The sequence below is a fragment of the Scyliorhinus canicula genome, chromosome 1, assembly GCF_902713615.1.
Source record: "Scyliorhinus canicula chromosome 1, sScyCan1.1, whole genome shotgun sequence".
NCBI classification, from domain to species: Eukaryota; Metazoa; Chordata; class Chondrichthyes; order Carcharhiniformes; family Scyliorhinidae; genus Scyliorhinus; species Scyliorhinus canicula.
In genome coordinates, this window is record NC_052146.1 from 168,822,695 (window position 1) to 168,849,236 (window position 26,542).

The 26,542-nt window shown below is 46.5% G+C and overlaps 1 protein-coding gene across 5 annotated transcripts in view; it reads right to left on the reverse strand.

Moving 5' to 3' along the window:
• Positions 1-2,395: 2,395 nt before the first annotated feature.
• Positions 2,396-26,542, reverse strand: part of serac1 (serine active site containing 1) — a 192,665-nt gene continuing 168,518 nt past the window's right edge. For 2 of the 5 annotated variants that reach the window (XM_038802404.1, XM_038802391.1), the window contains 3 exons: positions 22,294-22,476; positions 16,600-16,743; positions 2,396-3,301 (listed from right to left, as the gene is read on the reverse strand). In XM_038802404.1, the coding sequence (XP_038658332.1) occupies positions 3,165-3,301; positions 16,600-16,743; positions 22,294-22,476 (464 nt within the window). In that variant the 3' untranslated portion in view covers positions 2,396-3,164. Of the gene's footprint in view, positions 3,302-4,360; positions 4,495-16,599; positions 16,744-22,293; positions 22,477-26,542 lie in introns of those variants that run through there. The other 3 variants (XR_005461303.1, XR_005461304.1, XR_005461305.1) reach the window with 3 other exon arrangements.

Sequence of the window (26,542 nt, forward strand, 5' to 3'; positions counted from 1 at the left end):
ACAGTCCACCTCCACTCCTGCTGTGCCGAGTGGGAAACCACCGAGGGGTAGTAAGGCCAGAAAGATAGACACTACTGTATATAACTCTTCACATTAAACACGTTATCACCGATGAAATCTGCCTCTGTGCTCTGTCTGATGGATGCGGGGGTGGGGCGGGAAGTGAGGGCTACTGTGCGTGAGGGGTGATGGAAAACTGAGCCCAGTGGGTGCGCCATGCAGCCCTCCCCAAATGCCGCCCCCCCCCCCCCCCGACGTCGCCAGCAAAACGACAGGGCCATGTTATGGAGTGGCCAGCTTGCATGCAGGGGCCACCCAGGTGGAGGTCTTTCATGGTGGTCAGCATCTTCATGAGGAAAGTCTTCCATTCGTCTCCAGGTGGGGTGGGGGTGGGGAGGGAGAAATCTGATGCTGGGGTCATCAGTCTCCCTCTGTCCTCGTTGGGCGAGCCCCCTTGCTTTGTGGGTCCACTGGCTCGTCCGCCTGCTGCTCGTGGCCCTTTCTGCCATCCCTTTGACCCCTTGAGCTCCCGTTTACTGGCATTTTGGTTCTGATCTTTCCTTTTCACAGTTGAGGTTAAATTGCCTCCAAACCTTCAGGAAACATTTACCTAAAAGTGCCTATATGGTTCTGGTCTGGAGGAGAGCCATCTGATATGCACCGCTCAGCACATCCCAGTCACTGGAACCCCAAAATCAAACCTTAAGGGTTTTAGTGGGGTTAGTGGAACTAATAAGTGGGTGAGTGAGTAAGTGGTAAGTAAGGGGTGATTAGGAATGAAAAAATGAGTGGTGAGTAAGTGGGTGGGTCCGTGAAGAGAGGAGGACATGGATGGTGGGGGAGCTGAAGGGATGGATAGTTGGGTCATCGGTGTGCGTTGTCATGGGAGTGTGTTATCATGATAGGGGAGGTAAGTAGTTGGATCGCAGGAGGGAGTCAGGTCAAGGGCGTTGGACAGTCTCACAAGGGAGGTGGATACTAAGATGGGGTGTGTGAGGGCTTGGGTCTACTGTTAGAAATTAATGTCAGGAATTAACAGCAAGGCACTGGTAGGGCACGTGTGGTGCAACAGACCTAAGTTTCTGACATGAGTCTTTGGAAGTTTAATTTCCAGGACAAATACCGCAAGTGTGTAGATTGGGACCTCCAAAGTGTCCTGATACAGAACAGTGGCACACGTCTCAACATTCGCTGCTGTTGGCATTGGAAAATCCGTCCCAATATTTTGTTTACTGCACTCCGTCCCTCCAGTGTCCACAAAGGAAATTTTTGCCATCGACTTACAGTTTTAAAATAAAATTAAAGTATATTAAATTTCAGCTCAATAAAAAGCTCATAATTTACACACTTTAACATTTTCACCAAATTCCTGTTGTCTATCTGTTTACGCAACACCCTGTTGAGTATCAGGTATATTTTTACCTCGATGGATATAGAGCTCAGGATAAGCCTGAAGTGGTAATCTGAAAACTTTTACTTTTCTTGAGGTGTGTTATTTCTTGCAGGGTGAAATCCAAGGGAAAATTTGCTAACTTCCATTCAGTGGTAAATGCCCAGAGTTTTGGTTTCAAAATAGGATTTAATGTAGAATTGATTTTTACCCTTCTTATCAATACCTTTGCTATCTTTCGATTTACTTTGACATCCACCCTGCCAATATGTATCTTATAATTTTTCATTAGTAAGGCCAGTTCTCCATCTCTAGAGACCAGTCTTTCGAAAAACAAGTCCCTGCTCCATAGCTGCACTTCATCCTGGTCTTTCACTCACAGCTATATTTGTATGATGCTACTGCCAATAGTTCCACTGACAGTATCCACTTCTATTTCAAAAGTTCCTCTCAAATGGTACTTACATTATGAACTGTTTCATTTCATCTTTCAGCACTATAATCTTGAATACTTATATTTCACAGAATCATAGATCCCTACAGTGCAGAAAGAGGCCATTTGGCCCATCGAGTCTGCACCTTTGAATAAGCACTCTACCCATGGCCACTGCACTCAATCCCAAAACTTAAACTGCGCATCACTGGACACTAAGGGGAAATTTATCATGGCCAATCCACCTCACCTGCACTGTGGGAGGAAGCCGGAGCACCCGGAGAAAACCCATGCAGTCATGGAGAGAACATACAAACTCCACACAGATAGCCACCCAAGGCTGGAATTGAACCCGGGTCCCTGGCCCTGTGAGGCAGCAGTGCTAACCACTGTTCCACCGTGATCTCCTGATTACACTTCAAAAGCACTTAACTGGTTATAAAACATTTTGGGGAATTCTGCATTGGTGAAAATTCTTACATCTCACAAAAAATTTGCAAATATAACATTTTGTACTGTTTCATCCCATTTTTATATTTTTCTTTTACAAGATGAGAACCTTTAAAAATAAGTCTGAATTTTCAAATTTCTTTAATATTTGTTTTGAAAATAAATGCTGTCAAGGCATCTTCCAGAGAACAAAAACATCTGCATGCTTCCTGTGAAGTTGTGGTTCTTCAGATGTTTGCGCAAGACAATCACAAAGTGAACCTTTGTCGTCTCTATTATTAAGCAGAACAAAAGCATTCCAAATGTAGGAAGATTGGTTTTACAACCCAACATACACACCTGGCAAATACTTCCATAAAGACGTTTGCAACTTCAACTTTGTGGCATTTGTTGAATAATTGTGATATACTGTGGTACCATGTCCCATCAGTAGGTAAAACTAAAAGCATTAACAATGGAAAACCAGTGGAGGTTATTGTGCAAATTTGATTAACCAAGTTTTGACATTACTGTGTGTTGCCTTTCTTGTAAACCCAAAGAACAAAGTCAAATTAATTGAAAGGTTGCAAAGCGAACTGTCAGTAATAAATAACATCAGTTTCATTAAACATATGGATTTTGAAGCATAGTTTTTTTGTACAATCATTTAATAAAAATTATATCCTTTAAACAAAATAGTTATTTGCACACCAGCAGATTGTCCTTTGTGGGCCTATATTATAAATGTATATCCTTTGTTTTATTTATTATATACCACAATTTCTAGTATAATCTTAAAACATAGCAAGCACTGGCTTTTTCAAAGTTTTTGTTTACATTGTTTCAAAGTACCATGTAAAGTACGATTTGTTCACTAAAGTCGGAAATATGGCTGCTTAGTGAGACCATAATTCATCTTTTGAATTCTTTTGCAAGAGCATCTTTTATAAATTGCAGACTTCGCTGGTAAAGGAAAGAATCCCTGCTCCCAGGTTTGCAAATGTTTAGATGATTAACGTCCAAGGGAATAAAATCCCCAATTCCCAAATCTGAAAAATAATTAAAATCAAAATGAATAATGTGCACTTGTGTATAATTCTGCAGATTCCATTAAATTAACAGAACTGTTCCAGTTGAACCTAGTAACAAATAAGAACTCATCACTAGCTTCAGTCGGTAGGTGAGCCACATACTCTAATGCTGAGTCACCCAGGCCAGGAAGGTGCAAAGTAACCTTTCCCAAGCTTCGTTCTAAGAGGTGTACACAAGTACTTCAATGAGGCGGTTAGTAATTTTCCTTTTTCTTTCGAATGAAAAAGCACTTGATATCAGTTGGACAGCTCCTCACAGTGCTAAGGCCCAGGCTGAGAACTAAACATGTGAACTCACACCCACAGGGAGGCACGGCAGCACAGTGGTTAGCACAGTTGCTTCACAGCTCCAGAGTCCCAGGTTCGATTTCCGCTTGGGCCACTATCTGTGCGGAGTCTGCACGTTCTCCCCGTGTCTGTGTGGGTTTCCTCCGTGTGCTCCGGTTTCCTCCCACAGTCCAAAGATTTGCAGGTTAGGTGGATTGGCGTTGCTAAATTGCCCTTAGTGTTCAAAAAGGTTAGGTGGGCTTACTGGGTTACGGGAATAGGGTAGAGGTGTGGGCTTAGGTACGGTGCTCTTTCCAAGGGCTGGTGAAGACTTGATGGGCCGAATGGCCTCCCTCTGCATTGTAAATTCTGTGATCTATGATTATTCTGGGTTTGCAACAAACTATGCCCTTTTCTACAAACTAACAAAGGGACAGAAAATATAACTATATTATGGGAACAAATATTCCTCAACTTTCCTCAATGTCCCATGGAACAATGAAAGGAACTAATGAACAAGTTAGTTTTAAATTAGTCGTACTAATAGTGAATCATTGCACTCTGTGGAGTTTCACGATTGATTTGCACCCATTAATTGCCAGGAATTCTTATTCAAAGATCAATTCGGAAGAAAATAAGTAACAAACTACACAAGCTTGTGCACCAATCATAAAAGCGAAGGTCTGGTGGTACGGGAGGGGAGCATTGAGTTTAAAAGAGTTACGTTACATTACATCACTAATAACTTACTTATAACACTTTGGAACATCCTGAGCCTTTGAATGGCGGTATCCAAATCCAAGCCTTTTATCTAATATGCTGACTGCTGCCTCACTCATCAGTGATCCTCTGTTGTGAATATTTCAAGTTGAATTTTCCGATTGCTATTAGTATAAACAATGGAATAACACTACTTGTACTGGAACATAAATTAGCAATCTTCAGTAATTTACAACTAGAGTGACCATCCCTGCCCTAGAAGGAATAAGGTGTGTTTGGAGGTGACAGATTGAAAGAGCAGAAATTGTCAGCTAAATGTGATCTTCAGTGAATGGGAAACATCCGTGGTACAAGAATGTTGGTTATTCAAATATGTGAAATGCTAATTATCCACTGTTTTAACCAGGGAAAACTTTAACTGTATGTGCATGGGTTTCCTGAAATTCTTGGGAGTTTATACAGGATGGTTTTCTCGACCAATATGTTGAGGGACCAACTAGAGAGCAGGCCATCCTAGACATGGTACTGTATAACGAGAATGGAATCATTGCCAATCTTGTCCTGCGAGACCCCTCGGTGATGAGAAACCATAATATGATGACATTTTTCATCAAGATGTAGAGTGAAGTAGTTGATTCTGAGACTAGGGCTCTGAATCTTAATAATGAAAACTACAATGATGTGAGGCGCAAGTTGGCTATGATAGATTGGGAAATGTTACTTAAAGGATAACAGTGGACAAGCAATTCCATTCCATTCAAGGTGTGCATGGGCGAACTTCAACAATTGTTTATTCTTCTTTGGTACAAAAATAAAATGGGAAAGGTGGCCAATAAATGGCTTACAAGGGAAATTAGAGATAGTATTTGATCCGAGAAAGAAGCATACAAATTGGCCAAGAAAACAACAGGTCTGAGGATTGGGAGCAGTTTAGAATTCACCAGAAGGACCAAGGGATTGATTAAGAAGGGGAAAATAGAGTACGAGATTAAGTTTGCAAGGAACATAATAACTAACTATAAACGATTCTATAGGTATGTGAACAGAAAAAGATTGAGAAAGACAAATGTAAGTCAGTAACAAGGGAATGTATAATAAGGGACAAATAAATGGCTGAGCAACTAAACACATACTTTGGCTCGGTCTTCACAAATGAGGACATAAATCATGTACCAGAAATGTTGGGGTTCACAGAGTGTAGTGAGAGGGAGGAACTGAAGGAGATCAATATTAGTAGAGAAATGGTGTTGGGGAAATTGGTCGGATTGAAGGCTGATAAATCCCCAGGACCTGATAATCTACATCCTAGTGCACTTAAGGAAGTGGCTCTATAAATAGTGCATGCATTGGTATCATCTTCCAGGATTCTATAGACTCTGGAACAGTTCCTGCAGATTGGAGGGTAGCTAATGTAACTCCACTATTTAAAAAGGGAGGTAGAGAGAAAAGGAATTATAGACCAGGGGCGGAATTCTCCGACCCCCCGCAGGGTCCGTGAATCGCCCGGGGCCGGCGTAAATCCCCCCCCCCCATGGCCGGAATTCTCCACCAACCGAGAATCGGCGGGAGCGGGAATCGTGCCCCACCGATCGACGTGCCCCCCGCGGCGATTCTCCGGCCCGCGATGGGCCAAAGTCCCGCCGCTGACAGGCCAATCCTGCCGACGTGGTTTCAACCACCTCTGGTGGCGGCGGGATTGGCGGCGCGAGCGGGCCCCCGAGGTCCTGTGGGGGAGGGGGGGGGGGGCGGCGCGGGGCGATCGGACCCCAGGGGTGCCCCCACGGTGGCCTGGCCCGCGACCGGGGCCCACCGATCGGCGGGCGGGCCAGTGCCGTGGGGGCACACTTTTTCTTCCACCGCCGCCACAGCTTCCACCATGGCGGAGGCAGAAGCGACCCCCCTACCGCGCACGCGCCGGTGGTGAGGTCAGCGGTCGCTGACGCATCGGCGCATGCGCGAACTGGCAAAGGCCTTTTGGCCAGCCCTGAAGCCGGCTGGCATGCGTCAAAGGCCGTTGGCGCCGGTTTTGGCACCAGTCGGCGTGGCGCCAACCACACCGGCGCAGGGCCTAGCCCCTAAAGGTGCGGAGAATTTCACACCTTTGGGGTGGCCCGACGCCGGAGTGGTTGGCGCCATTCCGCTACACCGGGACCCCCCGTCCCGCCGGGTAGGGGAGAATCCCAGCCCAGTAACCTGACATCACAGTGGGGAAAATTCTAGAATCCATTATCAAAGATTGTATAGCAGAGGACTTAGAAAACAGTGGCAGGTGGTGGCGGCGACCCTAAGAATCTTGGGACAGTGGAGACGGCATGGGGGGGGGGGGGGGGGGGGGGGGGGGGGGAAACAGGGGGCTCGATGGAGGCTCCATTAGGTGGAACTCATCGGTTCATCCCGGGGAACACTGATGGGGGATTTAGGGGGTGGTATAGAGTGGGCATCAGTAAATTGAGGGACCTGTTTATTGGCGGGAGGTTTGCGGGCCTGGGGGAACTGGAAGATAAATTTGGGCTCCCCCAAGGGAACATGTTCAGATACTTGCAGGTAAACGCGTTTGCTAGGCGACAGGTGGAGGAATTTCCTTTGCTGCCCTCGCGGGGGGCGATGGACAGCGTGCTTTCAGGGGTGTGGGTCGGAGAGGGGAAGGTGTCTGACATTTATAAGGTAATGCAGGAGGTGGAGGAGTGTCAGTGGAGGAGCTGAACGCTAAATGGGAGGGGGAACTAGGGGAGCAGATAGAGGATGGGACTTGGGCGGATGCCTTGGAGAGGGTCAACTCTTCCTCTTCATGTGCGAGACTTAGTCTCATCCAGGTGCTGCATAGGGCACATATGTCTGTGACTCGGATGAGTAGGTTCTTTGGGGGTGAGGACAGATGCACCAGGTGTTTGGGGAGTCCATGTTCTGGGCATGCCCGGCACTGGAAGAATTCTGGAAGGGGGTGGCGGGGACGGTGTCGAGGGTGGTTGGATCCAGGGCCAAACCAGGTTGGGGACTCGCGATTTTTGGAGTTGCGGCGGAGCCGGGAGTGCAGGAGGCGAAAGAGGTCGGTGTTTTGGCCTTTGCTTCCCTAGTAGCCCGGCGGAGGATCTTGATGCAGTGGAAAGATGCGAGGCCCCCAAGTGTGGAGACCTGGATCAGTGACGTGGCGGGATTTATAAAATTGGAGAGGGTCATATTTGCCCTGAGAGGATCAGTACAAGGGTTCTATAAATGGTGGCAGCCTTTTCTGGACTTTCTGGCTCAAAGATAGGTATCTTGGTCAATAGCAGCAGCAACCAGCAACCCGGGGAGTGGGGGGGGGGGGGGGGGGGAAGGAGGGTGTTCTTTATTGTTTCTATTTTTTCCTATGGTTATTTAACTTAATATTGTGTTAATTTAAGTTGTTGTTAATATGTTTTGTTGTTCATTGAGGATGGGCGAATGTTTATGACTGTTGTCATTATTGTTATTGTTGGTTTTTTTTATTGCGCTTCGTTGTTATATAAATACAAAACTTTCAATAAAAATTATTTTTTAAAAATAAAACAGTGGCAGGATCGGACAGCATGGATTTATGGAGGGGAAATCATGCTTGACAAATCTACTGGAATTCTTTGTGGGGGAGTCAGTGGATGTGATATATTTGGACTTTCAGAAGGCTTTTGTCAAGATCGCACATAAGAGATTAGCATGCAAAATTAAAGTGCATGGGATTAGGGTAGTGTATTGAGATGGATAGAAAACTGGCTGGCAGACAGGAAACAAAGAGTAGGAATGAACGGGTCTTTTTCAATTTGGCAGGCAGTAACTTGTGGGGTACTGCAGGAATCAATGCTAGGACCCTAGTTATTCACAATATATGTTAAAGATTTAGATGAGGAACACAATGTAAGATCCCCAAATTTGCAGATGACACCAAGTTTAGGTGGGAGGGTGAGCTGTGAGGAGGATGCAGAGATCCTTCAGTGTGTTTTGGACAAGTTGAGTGAGTGGACAAATAAATGGCAGTGCAGCATAATCTGGATAAATGTGAGGTTATCCACTTTGGTAGCAAAAACGAGAAAGCAGATCATTATCTGAATGGCCATAAAATTAAGAGAGGGGAGTGTGAAACGGGACCTGGGTGTCCTCATACACCAGTCACTGAAGGTAAGCATGCAGGTGCAGCGGACGGCAGAGAAGGAAAATTATAGGTTGGCCTTCATAGCGAGAGGATTCGTGTACCGGATACAGGGCCTTGGTGAGGCCACACGAGGAATACCGTGTGCAGTTTTGGGTTCCTTATCTGAGGAAGGATGTTCTTGCTCCAGGGGGAATTCAGCGAAGGTTTACCAGATTGATTCCTGGGATGGCGGGACTGATGTATGAGGAGACTGGAGACTGAATCGGTTAGGATTGCATTCAATGGAGTTCAGAGGAATGGGGGGGGGGGGGAGGGGGGATAGCATAGAAATCTTTAAAATTCTAACAGGACTAGATGCAGGAAGGATGTTCCCGATGGTGGATAGAGATGAGAAGAAATTTCTTCATCCAGAGAGTGGCGAGCCTGTGGAATTCGTGACCACAGACAGTAGTTGAGGCCAAACATTGTGGGCAGGATTCTCCGGCCCGCCGCACCAGTTTTCTGGTGTGGCGCACCACCGGGATTCTCCGGCTCCTAATTCATATGTTTGCATGTTCAAAACAGTTTCTCTTTATTTATCAATCAAAACTCTACTCCATGAAACCTTCTCTGCCCCAAGTAGAACAGCTCCCGTCTCCCAATATATCTGCTTTGTTCCAGAAAATCTCCACTATATTCCCGCATAGGCCTCGTCTCATCTTTGTTGAAGGGTGATGTCCATATTGACCACAATACTCCATCTGAATAATTTATAAAGGTTCCATACCTCTGTTTAGCAAGTCAAATATTCAATCTTTCTTTTTAACAGCCATCTAAATTTATGTTTTCACCAGTATCACTGCTACTGCACCATGTTTAAATCTGGTTTATATCATCTTTGCTCACCATTCCAACCAAACGAATCACTTCACACTTCTCAGTGTTAAATTTCATCTATCACGTGACTGCGTGTTTTGCCAGTCTATGTCAAAGTCTGCTCCTAACCTCCTTGTTTACTACACTTATGAGTTTGTATGATCCGCAAACTTTGAAGGTCCGTTCTGTATATCCTTGGTCATTCCTCGGGAACAAAACCAGTAGTTTCCTCAACATGGACCCCTGGGGAATATAAGACCATAAGACATAGGAGTGGAAGTAAGGCCATTCGGCCCATCGAGTCCACTCCGCCATTCAATCATGGCTGATGGGCATTTCAACTCCACCTACCAGCATTCTCCCCGTAGCCCTTAATTCCTCGCGACATCAAGAATTTATCTATCTCTGCCTTGAAGCCATTTAGCGTCCCGGCCTCCACTGCACTCCGCGGCAATGAATTCCACAGGCCCACCACTCTCTGGCTGAAGAAATGTCTCCACATTTCTGTTCTGAATTTACCCCTCTAATTCTAAGGCTGTGCCCACGGGTCCTCGTCTCCTCGCCTAACGGAAACAGTTTCTTTGCGTCCACCCTTTCTAAGCCACGTATTATCTTGTAAGTTTCTATTAGATCTCCCCTTAACCTTCTAAACTCCAATGAATACAATCCCAGGATCCTCAGCCGTTCATCATATGTTAGACCCGCCATTCCAGGGATCATCCGTGTGAATCTCCGCTGGACACGCTCCAGTGCCAGTATGTCCTTCCTGAGATGTGGGGCCCAAAACTGGACACAGTACTCCAAATGGGGCCTAACCAGAGCCTTATAAAGGCTCAGTAGCACATCGCTGCTTTTATATTCCAACCCTCTTGAGATAAATGACAACATTGCATTCGCTTTCTTAATCACAGATTCAACCTGCATGTTTACCTTTAGGGAATCCTCGACTAGCACTCCCAGATCCCTTTGTACTTTGGCTTTATGAATTTTCTCACCGTTTAGAAAGTAGTCTATGCTTGGATTCTTTTTTCCAAAGTGCAAGACCTCATATTTTCTCACGTTGAATTGCATCAGCCATTTCCTGCACCACTCTCCCAAACTGTCTAGATCCTTCTGCAGCCTCCCCACTTCCTCAGCACTACCTACCTGACCACCTAACTTCGTATCATCGGCAAACTTCGCTAGAATGCCCCCAGTCCCTTCATCCAGATCATTAATATATATGGTGAACAGCTGCGGCCCCAATACTGAACCCTGTGGGACACCGCTGGTCACCGGCTGCCATTCCGAAAAAGAACCTTTTATCCCAACTCTCTGCCTTCTGTCAGACAGCCAATCCTCAACCCATGCCAGTAGCTCACCTCGAACACCATGGGCCCTCACCTTACTCAGCAGCCTCCTGTGTGGCACCTTATCAAAGGCCTTTTGGAAATCCAGATAGACCACATCCACTGGGTTTCCCTGGTCTAACCTACTTGTCACCTCCTCAAAGAATTCTATCAGGTTCGTCAGGCACGACCTCTCCTTACTAAATCCATGTTGACTTGTTCTAATCCGACCCTGCTCTTCCAAGAATTTAGAAATCTCATCCTTAACGATCGATTCTAGAATTTTACCAACGACCGAGGTTAGGCTAATTGGCCTATAATTTTCCATCTTTTGTCTTGATCCTTTCTTGAACAAGGGGGTTACAACAGCGATCTTCCAATCGTCTGGGACTTTCCCTGACTCCAGTGATTTATGAAAGATCTCAACCAACGCTTCCGCTATTTCTTCAGCCACCTCCCTCAGAACTCTAGGATGTAGCCCATCGGGGCCAAGAGATTTGTCAATTTTAAGACCTTTTAGCTTTTTTAGCACCATCTCTTTGTAATGGCAACCATACTCAACTCAGCCCCCTGACCCTCTATAATTTTTGGGATATTACTCATGTCTTCCACTGTGAAGACAGACGCAAAGTACTTATTAAGTTCTCCAGCCATTTCCTCGTCTCCCATCACTAGCCTTCCGGAATCAGTTTGAATTGGCCCAATGTCTACTTTGGCCTGTCGTTTGTTTCTTATGTATTGAAAGAAACTTTTACTATAATTTCTTATATTACTGGCTAGCCTGCCTTCATATTTGATCCTCTCCTTCCATATTTGTCTCTTTGTTAACCTCTGTTTGTTTTTAATTGCACACTTCCCTCCTGTCTGAGAAACAACCATTCATTAACATTCTCTGCTTTTGCCAATTATTAATTATGCATTTATGCAATCAGGACCACTTTTATTGCATGGATTTCAATTTCCTAACAAGTACATTAAACAGAACTCTCAAAAGTTTATATATACATCAACTACAGTACTCTCAACTGCCCTCTCTGTTACATCAGGAAATCAATATATTTAATTAAGCATGTTGGTCCATGTGGAGTTTGCACATTAGCCCCGTGTCTGTGTGGGTCTCACCCCCACAACCCAAAAAGATGTCCAGAGTAGGTGAATTGGCCACGCTAAATTAACCCTTATTTGGAAAAAGAATAATTGGATACTCCAAATTTATTTTTAAAAATTAAGCATGGCTTTCATTTATTAAACTACATTTCCCAAGTGCCAACCAATTTTGGCTGGATTAATGTTTGTAAAATTTTGCCCAACATTGATTAGGCTGATTTGGACTGCAATTGCCCAGTCAATTGCTTTCTGCTGTTTTGAACATTTTCCACCCTTATCCTTTATAACTATTCCCAAAACTAAGGAGAATTGGAAGAATCTGACCAGCTGCTCTGCAATTTGCACCTTTACTTCCCTCAGTAACATTAGGACAGGGTCACATTTGTACTTTGAGCGCGACCAAGCTTTTATGTATCTCGGAACATAGGAACAGGCGTAGGAAATTTAGGCCATTGAGCCTGCTCTGCCATTCTATGCAATTATGGCTGATTGGACACTTCAATGTCTTTTACCACACACTATCCCCATAATCCTTTATGTTGTTGCTAATCAGAAATCAATCTCTACCTTAAACATACTTAATTAATTCCAAAGATTCACAACCCTCTGTGTAAATAAATCTCTATAATTTTTCACGGAATTTACAATGCAGGAGGCCATTCCGCTCATCGAGTCTGCACCGGCCCTTGGAAAGAGCACCCTACTGAAGCCCACGCCGCCACCCTATCTCCATAACCCCACCTAACCATTTATTCACTAAGGGACAATTTAGCATGGCCAATCCACCTCACCTGCACATCTTTGGACTGTGGGAGGAAACCAGAGCACCCGGAGGAAACCCACGCAGACATGGAGAGAAAGTGTAAACTTCACACAAACAGTCACCCGAGGCCAGAATTGAACCCAGGATCCTGGAGCTGTGAGGCAGCAGTGCACTGTGAGGTGGCACAGTGGTTAACACTGCTGCCTCACAGCTCCAGGGTCCCTGATTCAATTCCGGCCTCGGTGACTGTGGGGAGTTTGCACTTTCTCCATGGCAATGCCTTGAACTATCAGTGTCGACTTTCCAACAAATCTGCACCCTTTCTCATGCAGTATTGACTGCTGTTCCCTTTGAAATTTGCCATTCTTGCATCTGTTCTTATGAATGCAACACAAAACCTTGCATCTCTCAGCAATACTCAAGTTGAGTACTATCAAGCAATTATTTATATCTTTATTCATCCAAGGAGCTCTCGGACCTTTCTTGTCACCTTGGAAGGCGGATGTTTGTATCCATATTGCCTTCACTTGGAAGTCCTTCCATTGCTAATTTTATTGTTTTTTTTACCTGAATCTTCAATTTAAATTTTTCTGGCCCAGATTCCTTTTTAACTAACTTAACAACCTTCCAACTGCATATTTTTATACTTGAATTTCTCTTGTCCTTTTTCATAATGATTCTGAACTAAATTATGTTGTGATCAGTGTTTACCAATGCTCTTTCACTAAAACATGCTCCAACCCATTTTGTTTTCTGGAACTAGATCCTGTTGGGTCAGAACCACACTGATCAAGAAAGTTATGACAGGTTTCATAAATGTTTTCTCTTCTTTGTCATTTACATTGTTATTTTCTCAGTTAATATAATTATATTGGGATAACAGACATCCCGAATTATCACTACTCTGAAGTTCTTGAATTTGCGGCAGAATTTTCTGCCAATATACCCTTCTATTGATGTCATAGACATAGAACAGTACAGCACAGAACAGGCCCTTCGGCCCTCAATGTTGTGCCGAGCCATGATCACCCTACTCAAACCCACGTATCCACCCTGTACCCGTAACCCAACAACCCCCCCCCCCTTAACCTTACTTTTTTATTAGGACACTACGGGCAATTTAGCATGGCCAATCCACCTAACCCGCACATCTTTGGACTGTGGGAGGAAACCGGAGCACTCGGAGGAAACCCACGCACACAGGGGGAGGACGCGCAGACTCCACACAGACAGTGACCCAGCCGGGAATCGAACCTGGGACCCTGGAGCTGTGAAGCATTTATGCTAACCACCATGCTACCCTGCTGCCCTTCCCATGCTACCCTGCTGTCTTTCCACCTTGTGGCCTCGAGTGCAGTCTATGGAATCAACAACAACAGTTTGTATTTATACGGCATCTTTTATAGTAAAACACCCCATGGCTCTTTGACACTGAGTCACAAATGGAGGAACAAAATCTTGGTAAGAAGGTAGGTTTAAAGAAACATTTTAACAGGATGAGAAAGATAGAGAGACAGAAAGACCTAGAAAGGGAATATTGGAGGTGAGGGTGAAAGAGGTTGAAGGGAAAATTACCAATGATGGAATGATTAAAATCAGGGATGCCACGAAGCCAGATTGGAGCAGCCAAGATAGTTCGGAGGGTTGTAGTTCTAAAAAACGGTTTTAGAGGTGGGAGGAATTTGAAAACAAGGATGAGAATTTCAAAATTGAAATACTACTTAATCCGGAGGCAATGTAGGTTAGCGAGTACAGGGGTGATGGGCGAACAGAACTTGGTGGATGATGCGAGATGGAAGTTCAGCCAGGAGTGGTTTGGAATTGTCACGTTCAGAAGTAACAAAGGCATGGATGGAGGTTTCAGAAGTAGATAAGCAAAGGTAGGATCAGAGTCGAGTGAGGGGCAGGATTTTATCAAATCATTTGAGGTCCTGTCATCAGCTGGAAATGTGAGCCGACAAGATCCATGAATGGCCGCTGGGGCAATTATTGAGCGGCAGCTAATTAAGTAGTTGCCACTGGGATTGCCATCCTGTTCAGGAAGGCCACCAGACCCCAAGAGCTGCCAGTCCAATCAGGGGCTTGTAGCTCAGGAACTTCAGTGGTGGGCACTGCTAAGGAAGACAGTGTTTCTGAAGCCTACAGTAGGTAGGCCAAAGAAAATTTTGAAAACTGAAAATTTCTATTGATTGAAATTGTTCGGGCTGCAGTCTTCTTTCTGCGAAAAAAATAGTTTGTTCAAGCTGCCCAATGGCCTCCCCAGCAGCGGATACTGATATGCTATTGGCCAAATGCCAACAGCCTGGGAAAACGGCCCTGAATAAGGTAAATCTGCAAGTTGTCTGTCTGATGTCCTGGGGCGGGTGACAAGTCCACCCGAACCTGTTCCCACCATCGATGAAATTCCTGGATGGCATGACATGGTTAAGGAGCCAATCATTCCACATCACTCTCTGCAATTTTAACAACATTTGACTGGTTCCTACTTTGTATGGGGCTAGTAAAATTCTGCCTAATGTTGTGGAATTGAAGCCATTTCAAGCGATTCTCTGACTATTTCTGGATAAGTAAGAATGGAATTGGGTGAGTACATTCCCATGCCGTTGGGAATGGAGGAGAAGTGCTGAAGAGGATGGTTTGGCCAACATGTTAAAGGCTGCAGACAAGTTGAGAAATTATGAGGAGTTAGTTTACCATGGTCACAGTCACATAGGATGACATGTGACTTTGATAAATCATAAAGCAAAATGTTATGGTTGCCCATTGGTGGATTTGCAGGTGGTGGGGGGGGGGGAGGGGGTTCCTGTAAGATTCCTGGATGGTGTTCCCACTGCCCTCCTGCCCTTTCCAATTTTATGGGAGACGGGTGAGCTTTGCCTCAACTAAGGCTGATGAGGAGTTTGGGGCAGCGGGGAGACCCAGCCACAAGGTACAACACCTCATGAGTTCTCTCCCTCCCAGTCCTCTTCATCAAGGCTCCCAACATTTCTTTCTCCACCCCGCCATCAGACCACCTGCACTTACCTGGTCCTGGACTGTGGGAATTTGATTCTGACGACAGCTTGTAGTCCCAGTCATGACCACAGCTTCTGCTGGCACTGTCGAGACTATACATCTGCCAGCCAATCAGATTGGCCGGTATATACCTTGAGGGTGGACTTACGCCTAAGTAAGGTGCAACACTCCTGTCTCCAGCCAATTGACACTGCACTGATTCTTTGGATGGTGAGGCGTGAAACCCTGCCAACCGAGAAATCCTCAGTGGCAGGACTGAGACTATAAGCAACCATCAGATTCTAACTTCCAGAGTCCAAGACCAGACACAGGAGTCTCATGGCAGGAAGTGGTAGTCAGGGAGAGGGAGGGGGTGGAGGTCCTGATGTAGAGGCCAGAGGTGGGGCAAGGGAGGTTTGTAATGTGGAAAGTTGGGCCATCAGGGAGGCCTGAGTAGAGGCATCTCCCCTGCCCCAGAAACCCCTTTTCAGTCTCAAAATTGAAGCCACAGGTGAAGTGGCCCTGAAGTAGCCACTTTTGGGCCTCAATTGGGCAAAGGCCACACCTGCACAATGTAAAATTGTGGACACGTCAAGGCAGAAATTTATGGGCTGCAAAACTGCCAGTGGGGAATTTCTTTTTAAATAAACTTAAGAGTACCAGTTTTTTTCCAATTATGGGGCAATTTAGCAGGGCCAATCCACCTAGTCTGCACATCTTTGGGTTGTGGGGTGAGACCCACGTAGACACCGGGAGAATGTGCAAACTCCACACGGACAGTGACCCGGGATTGAACCCAGGTCCTCAGCACCATGAGGCAGCAGTGCTAACCACTGCACCACCATTTCGCCCCGACAGCATGTTCAGGACCGGGAAGGGAGATTGAAATAGTTGGCAGAGAGATTGAGGTAGTTTTCAAGGACAGAGGGATCAAGGGGTTTTATTGATAACACAAGAATTGAATGAGAATGGAACAGTTCCTGAGGAGTGAGAAACATTCACAATATCAACTAACATGGGAGCCAGGTAGCGATGTTGGATGATTTAGTGGGAATACAGTTGAGGGAACTGGAAATAAGTCTGATGGATAGTCTTGCTAGTCTCAGGTATACTATACCTGCTGAATTTGGAGGTACCACATGCAGTTTGATCATACTGCCAATGTAGGTTGGTAACATTTCCCCAAAACTCAGTATGTTGACTTCGTGTTCCCGTACCAGCTTGGTGAAATTATTGTTCAGTTCTCTCAAAGCAGGTGAATCTACGAGGAAATATTTGTGAACAAAGGTAAATAAAAAGTTGAAAATGAATCCTTATGAAATCCTAGTTTCAAAGGACAAGTATAATTGGCTTGTGGTTACAATTCAACATCGGTTACAAAAGAAACCCTGGAGCTGTGAGACATCTGTATCCTTTGAATTTGAATTAAGCAATCAATTAGATTCCAAGAGTTAAGCTGCTGAGCTCTCAGAAGCATCTTGATTGCTATAATATTAATGTAATTATTCAAAATAATATTAATAATAATAAAATACATATTATAAACTTTACTTCAGGTTTTGCACATTTCCCCCTATTCTCTATTTAGGCTTTTAATATTCTGCAAGTCATTATATGTTTGAGACTAAGGCTTGGATTTTCGACTCCTGTCCACGGTGGCCGGGTTCGGTGACGGGAATGGAAAATATTGTCAAAAGTCCAAAGTTGCGTTTTAAGTTGGCATGAAAGCTTGCTGCGATCGTCCCATACCCCCGCAAATGGTGGGCTGCGTTTCCCACCATTCAGCATCGAGGACATCATTATACACCGTAATCATGCCCTCCTTCAAAAAATCCATCCACATGGCGTGATGTCAGAACGGTGTGAATAACGACTGGCTTCAAAGGGCATGCACCTGATGAGGGAAGCTCGGAGGTGAGCGCAGCACTTGCAGAGCAGCTCGGAGTAATCGGGGTTGACTGGAGGGGGAGGGGTGGGGGCATTGGTCTGGCTCAGGGGACACCAGGATCTGACTCGGGAGTACTAGGGTCTGACTTGGGAGTACCAGGACTGACTCCGAGGGAGTTTGCCTGTTTGCTGAGGTGCGTATTGACAAATGCTTTGTACAATGCTTGCACTGGAGGTGAGAGCTCAGGATGCAGGAGAGTGGCTATAGCTGTGGCCACTTGTGGGGCAAGGGTGGTGTGCGGTGTTGCCAAAGCAGAATGTGAAATAAGGACTGGGCATCAATGTAGTGGCCAGGACAAGTGTCAATGGACTTTGATAGGCAGCTTCAGATGATGAGTGGACAAAGAGTCCTTAGGGGACAAATGCTAGCCGTCAAGTGTCTCTTTTTAATACTGCAGTGAGGAGACCGTCAGGATAATGGAGTCTGCGATCTCACTGTCATTTTTCTTGCTTATAGGCAGGAGAGATGAAGATGGCAACGGAGGCGCCTGTCTCATCAAAGGCAGAAGAACCATAAAGAGGAAGGGCCTGCTCCACATGCAGAGGATGAACCCCAGAGAGCCGTTACTTGGAGGAGCCTCGTTAGACCCAGGGTCTACAGACAGCACCTAGCATCCCTGCAGATGTCCGTGAATCAGTGTTTCTGAGAACCAGTGTTGCCGAGAACATCCAGTGAGGACATCCCACTATCTTCACATGGATTCTGTGAGCATTGCTCTCCTATCTGACTGATGGCAGTGCACACCCTCTGTGATAAGGCTCCTTGTCATAGGGATGCAGCGGTTAGCCAAAGTCCCTATATTGCAGGAGGATGATGACAAATTGCAATGAGGCAGCCCGTGTCCGCCATGTTCTGTTGTCAGTGATGACCTAGGCAGGCATCCTATGGAGGACTGACACCTGGAGGGCCCCGGCCTGCTTTCAAGGTCCTGGTGTGTAGCCACCCTCCCCAGCCTGTGGTGCTGAAGCTCAAGCGGTCACAGAAAGAGGGGATTTGAATGGGTGGGACACTCCCAGAGACACCTGGATGGATGGTCCTGGGGTGTGCACCAGTTGATCCTCCCCCCTATGGGTACCTGGGTGCCCTGGTTTATCCTTGGGGTGTAAGGACAGCTGGAGTGAGGTCGAGAAGCTCCGCAATCCTCTGGCGTTGGCACCAATGGATACCAGCAAGTGACTGCACCATGGAGAGCGCGTCCTGCAGTAGTGCCACCATGGCTGTGTTGATCTCATTATGCTGGAGTTCGGCACAATCACCTCAAGACATAAAACGGACAGGATCCGCCATGCAGCCTTACAATCTGAGGAGTGTGCCAGACATTTCTTTCTGATTTACCCACCCTTGCCTTTGGAGTTCCAGCAAAGGAGGTTTGACCGAGTCCAGAGGCTCGCCATCTGACTTTGACTCAGCAGATTCCTGGTCTCCAGCAATACTCTGAGTGCCGATACCCTGGGATGCCCCTGCCACCGCCTGCTGTGGATCAGACACTGTGATGTGCTCACCAGATTGTGATCCTGAGGCTATTCCAGAACTAGGTCTCACAGAGGTGTGTATCTGCGCTGGTGGAGGGATGGGTGACTGCTGTGATGGTTCCTCTATGTCGGGGTCTTTGAATCCCTTGTCTGTGCTTCTGTTGGGGCTGGAGTCGAGGGTCTGGCTGGTGGATTCCTTCAGCTGCTTCCCAGATATTTCAGTGAAAAAAAGGAGGTTCATTAGTGCATAGTGAGAAACAGGAGACATGACTCATAGCACTGTCGTCTGATGGATGTTGCAGTGCTGGATCTTCACCTGGTTTATCACCATCGTCCTCACCATCAGCTCAGGAGTGGTTGATGTCCTCCCCGGCCAGCTGGATTGCTCCATCTGTGAGGGCCTTCAGCTCTGAAATCCCTCCACCCATCTGGGATCTCTCCCTCTTGTTATGTTCCTGCTTCTCTTGCATGAAAAGAGATGGCTCGAGTGTAAGGAGGGCATGTACCAGGACAGATGAAAAGGATGCCTGGCATGTGTGGATGGTGAGTGGGACCAACGAGGTCACTGTTTGGGTGGAGTCTGCACGTTCTCCCCGTCTGTGCGTGGGTTTCCTCTGGGTGTTCCGGTTTCCTCCCACAGTCCAAAGATGTGCGTGTTAGGTGGATTGGCCATGCTAAATTGCCCCTTAGTGTCCAAAAAGGTTAATTACCCCAATTACTGGGTTAAGGGGATGGGGTAGAGGAGGTGTGTGCTTGAGTGGGGTGCTCTTTCGAAGGGCTGGTGCAGACTCGATGGGCTGCACTGTAAATTCTATGATTCTATGAACGAGGTGATTAGGACATGGGAGATGAAAATGTGCGTGGAAGAGTGAGTGATGGCACCGAGTGAGATTCCTGTGGACATTTCTTGTGTGTGTGCGCGTGAGTTGAGAGTTATGAGAAGAGTGACTTACCCAGGCTGTCCTCTTCTGCAAGGCGTTAACAATGGCCATTGTCTCCCATGCGGCATTCATCACCTTTCTGGCTGGTATTCCTTCTGAGCGCAGTTACAGCACATCACATTGGGCTTCTACTGCATCGAGAGACGGCCTTTCCAGAGAGCCATCCGAAAACGTGGGAGTGGATTTCTTGGCGCCCATCACTTCCCTGCGATCTGTGAAGTGCGGCTGCTGCACGCTGGCCCCGATGATTTCTGTGCTGTGGTGATGGCAGGCGGGTGAATCAGAGACCAGCGATATGGCGTGGAAACGGCGTGCAGAAGAGGACAGCCTGGGTAAGTCACTCTTCTCATAACTCTCAACTCACGCATGAAAAATGTTTGGCACTAAGTGGCACACTATACGGCAGAAAAAGCCTCAAGGCCGCTTTCCCCGCCCAACATCGGCCTTTGCTGATTTCCAATAAAATCTCGCCCCAAGCGCGGAACGTTAGGTGGAGGTCAACAGCAGCAGCAACCCAGGGGCGGGGGGCGGTTGGTTTTTCTTTTTTGTTTAGATTAGAGTGGGGCGGTTTCCTTACTGGCGTGTTTATTTGTTAAATGGGAGTTATTGTATTTTGTTGGAAATCCCATGTATAATTTTTGCTTGTTTTGTACTTTATTCCTTTTTCTGTTTGGAGTGTTTTGTTGAAAATCGTTGAAAATTTGAATAATTATATTGAAAAAAAAAATCTCGCTCCAAGTCCTGTGGCAGGGAAAGAATCCACGCCATTTCTTCCAACTCTAACCTCATTAATTATGCATCTGGGGGTTTTGTGCCGTATTCCGTGCCAGTGTGGGTTTGATAGCGCATATCCCGCCGCCACATTTAAAAGGACTCCTTCCAATCACCTCCTCCCATTGGAGATGTCGTGAAGCGGAGGTGAAGATCAGGTGCCTAAGTTTAGCAATGCCGCCCTGCACGTCCAGGATCTCCTGCCTCTTTATTTTCAGCCCATCAATTTCCTCTACCATCTCCACTTCTACAGATATTTTTTAGATTCTTCTTCCTTAGTAAATACAGCTACAAAGTACTCATTAAGTATTCTAGCCTTTTCCTGTGATCCTAAGCATATATCATCCCCCCTCACCAATAGGATCCATTTCACCTTTCACTCCCTGTTTACTACTTAAATGCCCAAAGAGGTTTTTTTGGGTTCCCTTTTATGTTGACTGCCATTATATTCTTATATTCTCTCTGCCAATCTTCACTTCCCCTTTCAAATTATAGCATTTGACCTGCTTCTTGCTTGTAGAATTCACCTTGAATGCATCATACACCTTTTGGTTTTTATCATATCCTCCATCTCCCACCTTATCGAAGAAATCCTACCTACCTACCTTTCCCTCTTGTTGAATGTACGTAGTCTGTACCTAAAGAATCTCCTGAAGCATTGTCTCGTGACAGCTTTTTCTGTCAGTCTTCCATTTAACTCTGGTTGGATTACTTCTCTAGCCACTGAAATCTTCCAATTTAGACTTTCTACTTTAGATTTTCCTTGGTCTTCTGTATTACTCGTCTATGGTCATTCTTAGCCAAGTGTTCTTTATTCAACACTTATTTTCTGCTTTCAGATTTTATGTACAGAAAGTAAGGACAAACAGACATTTTCCAGGTCATTGCTTTATGTATAAAGGGGGACAAATAGATGTAGATGTCAGAGTTGGATGTGGTTATTTTCACCAAGGGATGCTTGAAATGAATGATACTTCATGTTGAAATTACTGCAGGGAGCAATTTCAAAGCTAAACATTTTGTTTTTTATTAAAAACAGGATCAGAATACACATGCATATCAAATCCTGCTCATCCTGATCAACTGCCATGATCGAAGGTGATCCAAAATCTGGGGAGCATCTCATTGAGATGAGCTGCAGGCTATCAACGGCTGGACCCAAAACCTTTCCACTCCTGGATACCGATTTCAAAATGTTGGTAATATAGAACTCAAGTGTTCCCTTTTCGGTAACCATGCTCTCTTCCCATTTTCACTCATGGCGTTCTACTTAGGTTTAATTTTGTCTATCTTTCAATAGTTTTATCAAGTGTATTTTCTGTTGCTTTACTCTTGGTGACTAAATCTTATATGTTTACCCTCATTTTCCATACCTTAATTCTGAAAGTTCTTAAGACTCTTAACTCTGACATTTTAGATTTTGGCAAGAGATTGAGAAAAAACAACCTTGGAAAAAAATGGCAGGTCTGTTACATTGAAAAGTCATCACAGCTCCTCAGTCCCCACTGAAAATGTTTTGGACACAGAACTACAGGGTAGGTTTGACCGCGGCATATTTTTAAATTATATAGACAGAAACAAAAACATTAAGCCCTATACACAATTCAAATGTACAAATGACATACAGACTGAATGACAGAGAAACAGAAGATCGAGTTGATCAGATAAGCCAATCTTACCCTTGCTGAGTTCCTTGACTTCAACAGAGGGAAACAGTAGAAAACGAGCACTAACAGAGTACTCTGCTAAGCGAGATCCAGAATGGGGTACACTGTAAAATACAATCCCTTGGGTATTCTGAACCACTGACCTCATTTCGGGATCCTCTGAAGCATCTAAAAGCATCTTTTTGACTAGCAAACCTACAATGGAAAGATTATATTAGCTAAATGCAACAATATCAGACTTGACAAAAGAGACTAATATTGAGAGACTAATATTACAGCGATAGTAGTTAAACTCAAAAGTATCCAGCCCAGATTATTGATATAAGTAAATGTAATAGTTCCACTAGTAAATGCAGTAACTATGCATTACAATGATGCAGGGAATTAGCAATCACAAAGTCAATTCATTTCCAATCGAGCTAGATTAAGCTATACCCAATCTCCAGGTTTCTGACCCAAATACTTCCAAACTAGAGCCATATGCTCAAACTTGCCAAAGCACATGACTGTCTCAGCATTGCTGCGAACACCAAATATTCTCAGTCCCCCAAAATCCCAGGGTCCTGAACAAATTGCTGTGAAATGTCAGGACCACTCATTATAGTGCCCTTAATCTTTAAAATTATATTGGAGAAATTCAGCACCTCCATCCATATACAGCTAAATCCCGTGACTCACAACCCAATTTGGGCAAACTGGAGGTTCACCACCCTCATCAACCTGCAAATTCCGCATAAGTTCAGGGACTTTAAATTATTTTTTTCCACTGCAGTGCTCCGACAGAACAGTTAGAACATAGAACATAGAACAGTACAGCACAGAACAGGCCCTTCGGCCCTTGATGTTGTGCCGAACAATGATCACCCTACTTAAACCCACGTAACCCGTATACCCATAACCCAACAATCCCCCCATTAACCTTACACTACGGGCAATTTAGCATGGCCAATCCACCTAACCCGCACATCTTTGGACTGTTGTCTATCTCTAATTTTGTTTTTTTAATTTAGAGTACCCAATTCAGTTTTTCCAATTAAGGGACAATTTAGCTTGGCCAATCCACCTATCTGCATATCCCTGGGTTGTGGGGGCGAAATCCACGCAAACATGGGGAGAATGTGCAAACTCCACACAAACAGTGACCCAGAACCGGTCCCACAAAAAACAAAATCCGGCATCAGCTTCGGAAGCGGGAGGCAGCTAGGGAGATTGGGGGAGTTAGGGACGGAAGAGGGAGCACGGTACGAAGTGCGGTGGGCATCAATGGGGTCTTTAGGAGCTTCTATGAGGGACTGTACCGGTCTGAGCCCCCAGTGGAGGAGGGAGGGATGGATCGCTTCCTGGACAGGCTGAGGTTTCCGAGAGTGGAGGAGGAGCAGGTGGCGGGGTCGGGGGCGCCAGTTGGACTGGAGGAGCTGGTTAAGGCGATAGGGAACATGCAGATGGGGAAGGCACCGGGGCCAGATGGGTTCCCGGTTGAATTCTACAAGAAGTATTCAGACCTGCTGGGCCTTCAAGTTAGGACCTTCAACGAGGCAAGGGAAGAGGGGGGCTCTGCCCCCGACAATGTCTAGGGCGCTGATCTCCCTGATCCTGAAGCGGGATAAGGATCCCCTACAGTGTGGGTCATATAGGCAGATTTCACTCCTAAATGTAGATGCAAAGCTGCTGGCAAAGATATTGGTCATTAGGATTGAGGACACCGTGCCACAGGTCATACACGAGGATCAAACGGGGTTTGTGAAAGGGAGGCAATTGAATGCTAATGTACAGAGGCTCTTGAATGTTATAATGATGCCGGCAGTGGAAGGAGGTGGAGATAGTGGTGGAGATACTGGCGGCGATGGATGTGGAGAAGGCCGTTGATAGGGTGGAATGGGGATACCTGTGGGAGGTGCTGAAAAGGTTTGGGTTTGGAGAGGGGTTCGTTAGGTGGGTGAGGCTGCTATATGTGGCCCCGGTGGTGAGTGTGGCCACGAACGGAAGGAGGTCAGAGTATTTCCGTCTGCACTGGGGGACGAGGCAGGGGTGTCCCCTGTCTGGGCTGGAGGGGGATAGTCCCGGGGGCGGGGGCGGAGGAGCATCGGCTGTCAATATACGCGGATGACCTACTGTTGGACGTAGCGGACCCGGTGGGGGGAATGCCGGAGGTGATGAGGATCCTTAGGGAGTTCGGGGATTTCTCCGGATATAAGCTCAATATGGGGAAGAGCGAGCTGTTCATTGTGCACAAAGGGGACCAGGAGGGGGGGATTGGTGAGCTTCCGCTTAAAAGGGCGGAGAGGAGTTTTAGGTACCTGGGGGTACAGGTAGCCAGGAGCTGGGGGGCCCTGCATAGGCTTAATTTCACGAGACTGGTGGAGCAGATGGAGGAGGAGTTTAAGAGGTGGGACACGCTGCCACTCTCCCTAGCGGGCAGGGTCCAGTCAGTCAAAATGACGGTGCTCCCGAGGTTTTTGTTCTTGTTCTAACTCCTCCCTATTCTGATTCCTAAGGCTTTTTTCAGGCGGGTCAACAGGAGTGTTATGGGGTTTGTGGGGGCGCAGAAGACCCCGAGGGTGAGAAGGGTGTTCCTGGAGCAGAGCAGGGATGCCTAACCTCTGTGGGTACTATTGGGCCGCCAACGTGGCGATGATACGTAGGTGGGTGCTGGAGGGTGAGGGGGCGGCATGGAAGAGGTTGGAGATGGCGTCCTGTGTGGGCACGAGCCTGGAGGCGCTGGTGACAGCGCCGCTACCGTTTCCCCCAACGAAGTATACTACGAGCCCGGAGGTGGCGGCTACCCTCAAAATCTGGGGGCAATGGAGGCGGCACAGGGGGGAGGTGAGGGCTTCAGTGTGGTCCCCGATACGGGGAACCACCGGTTTATCCCGGGGAGAATGGATGGGGGGGTTCCTGAGTTGGCACAGGGCAGACATTAAAAGGATGGGGGACCTGTTTGTGGACGGGAAATTCGCGAGCCTGGGTAAGCTGGAGGGGAGGTTCGGCCTACCCCCGTGGAACACCTTCAGATACATGCAGGTAAGGGCATTTGTTAGGCGGCAGGTGGCGGAGTTCCCACTGTTGCTGTCAAGAGGGGTGGGCGGACGGGTGAGGGTTTTTCGTTTTTTTCATTGGGCGTGTATATTCGTTTTCATGTTAATTATTTATGTTCACTTATTATTTGTGTATAAGGGGGGGTTACTGTTCTTATTTCTTTCCGTTCTTGTTGATAAAAGTTTGTGAAAACTTGAATAAAAATTATTTAAAAAATGTTTTTAAAAAACAAAATCCGGGGGGGGGGTCTAGCCCTCCCAAATCTACAATTCTACCACTGGGCGGCGACGGCCGAGCAAATAAAGGGATGGATCAAGGAGCCAGAAGCCGAGTGGGTGCCGAGTCTGTTCGGCTGGCGGTCAGCAGCATCACCCAAAGCTGCAGACCGGCTGTCCGACCTCTCAGAATCTCTCCAAATAGAGAAAATCAAATTTGCCAGCCGAGGGTCAGACGACGACTTCCACAGAACATGGGAGCCATTCACCCAATTTTTCCGGGACCTGCTTGTGGCCAACGAACAAACAGAAGAATAGCCAGGTAGCCAAGAACCAGGGGAAAATAGCCGAGGCAGGGGAGGGAGGGATAGACCGGGGGGTGGGGGGGCTGGAAGAGAGAGATACCAACTAAACCTAAGAGAAAAGAAAGGCGAATCACAGGAGAAGGAGGGGGGGGGGGGGGGGAGGGGGTGGAAGAGGGAGGAGACAGGAAACAATAGAGGGGAACCGTGAGGTGGGGGGGGGGGGGGGGGGGTGGGGGGGGGGGGGGGGGGAGGCAAGGGAATGACAGCCGGAAGGAGGGCACGGGGAACAATAACAAACTTGGCATCTACAGGAGCAGAGAACAAGGAAAATCCAGGCGAAAGGCTGAAGCGGAGATGATCGCGAGACGACAACGGCAGCGAAAACTGTCCGGGAGAAGCAAGCGACAACACCAACACCAGATCCATTTGCGTATTGCCCTCTGTAATTATTCTGTATTTGTTTCCCAGGCGCCCAAATGTATATGTACTCCCCCAGTTCCCCCCCCCCCCCCCCCCCCCCCCTCACAAACAGATGCCTACTTATGTGCTAAAAACAATACTGCCAATTGTACAGAGCTGCTGGTGTTGAGCTAGCAAATAATACCCTATCAGTTATTTTATTCAAACTTTTTTGTTGTTGTTTGTTTTGTTTTTTGTACATGTTCCCTTCTCTTCTATGTGTGTATATATATATATATGTATATA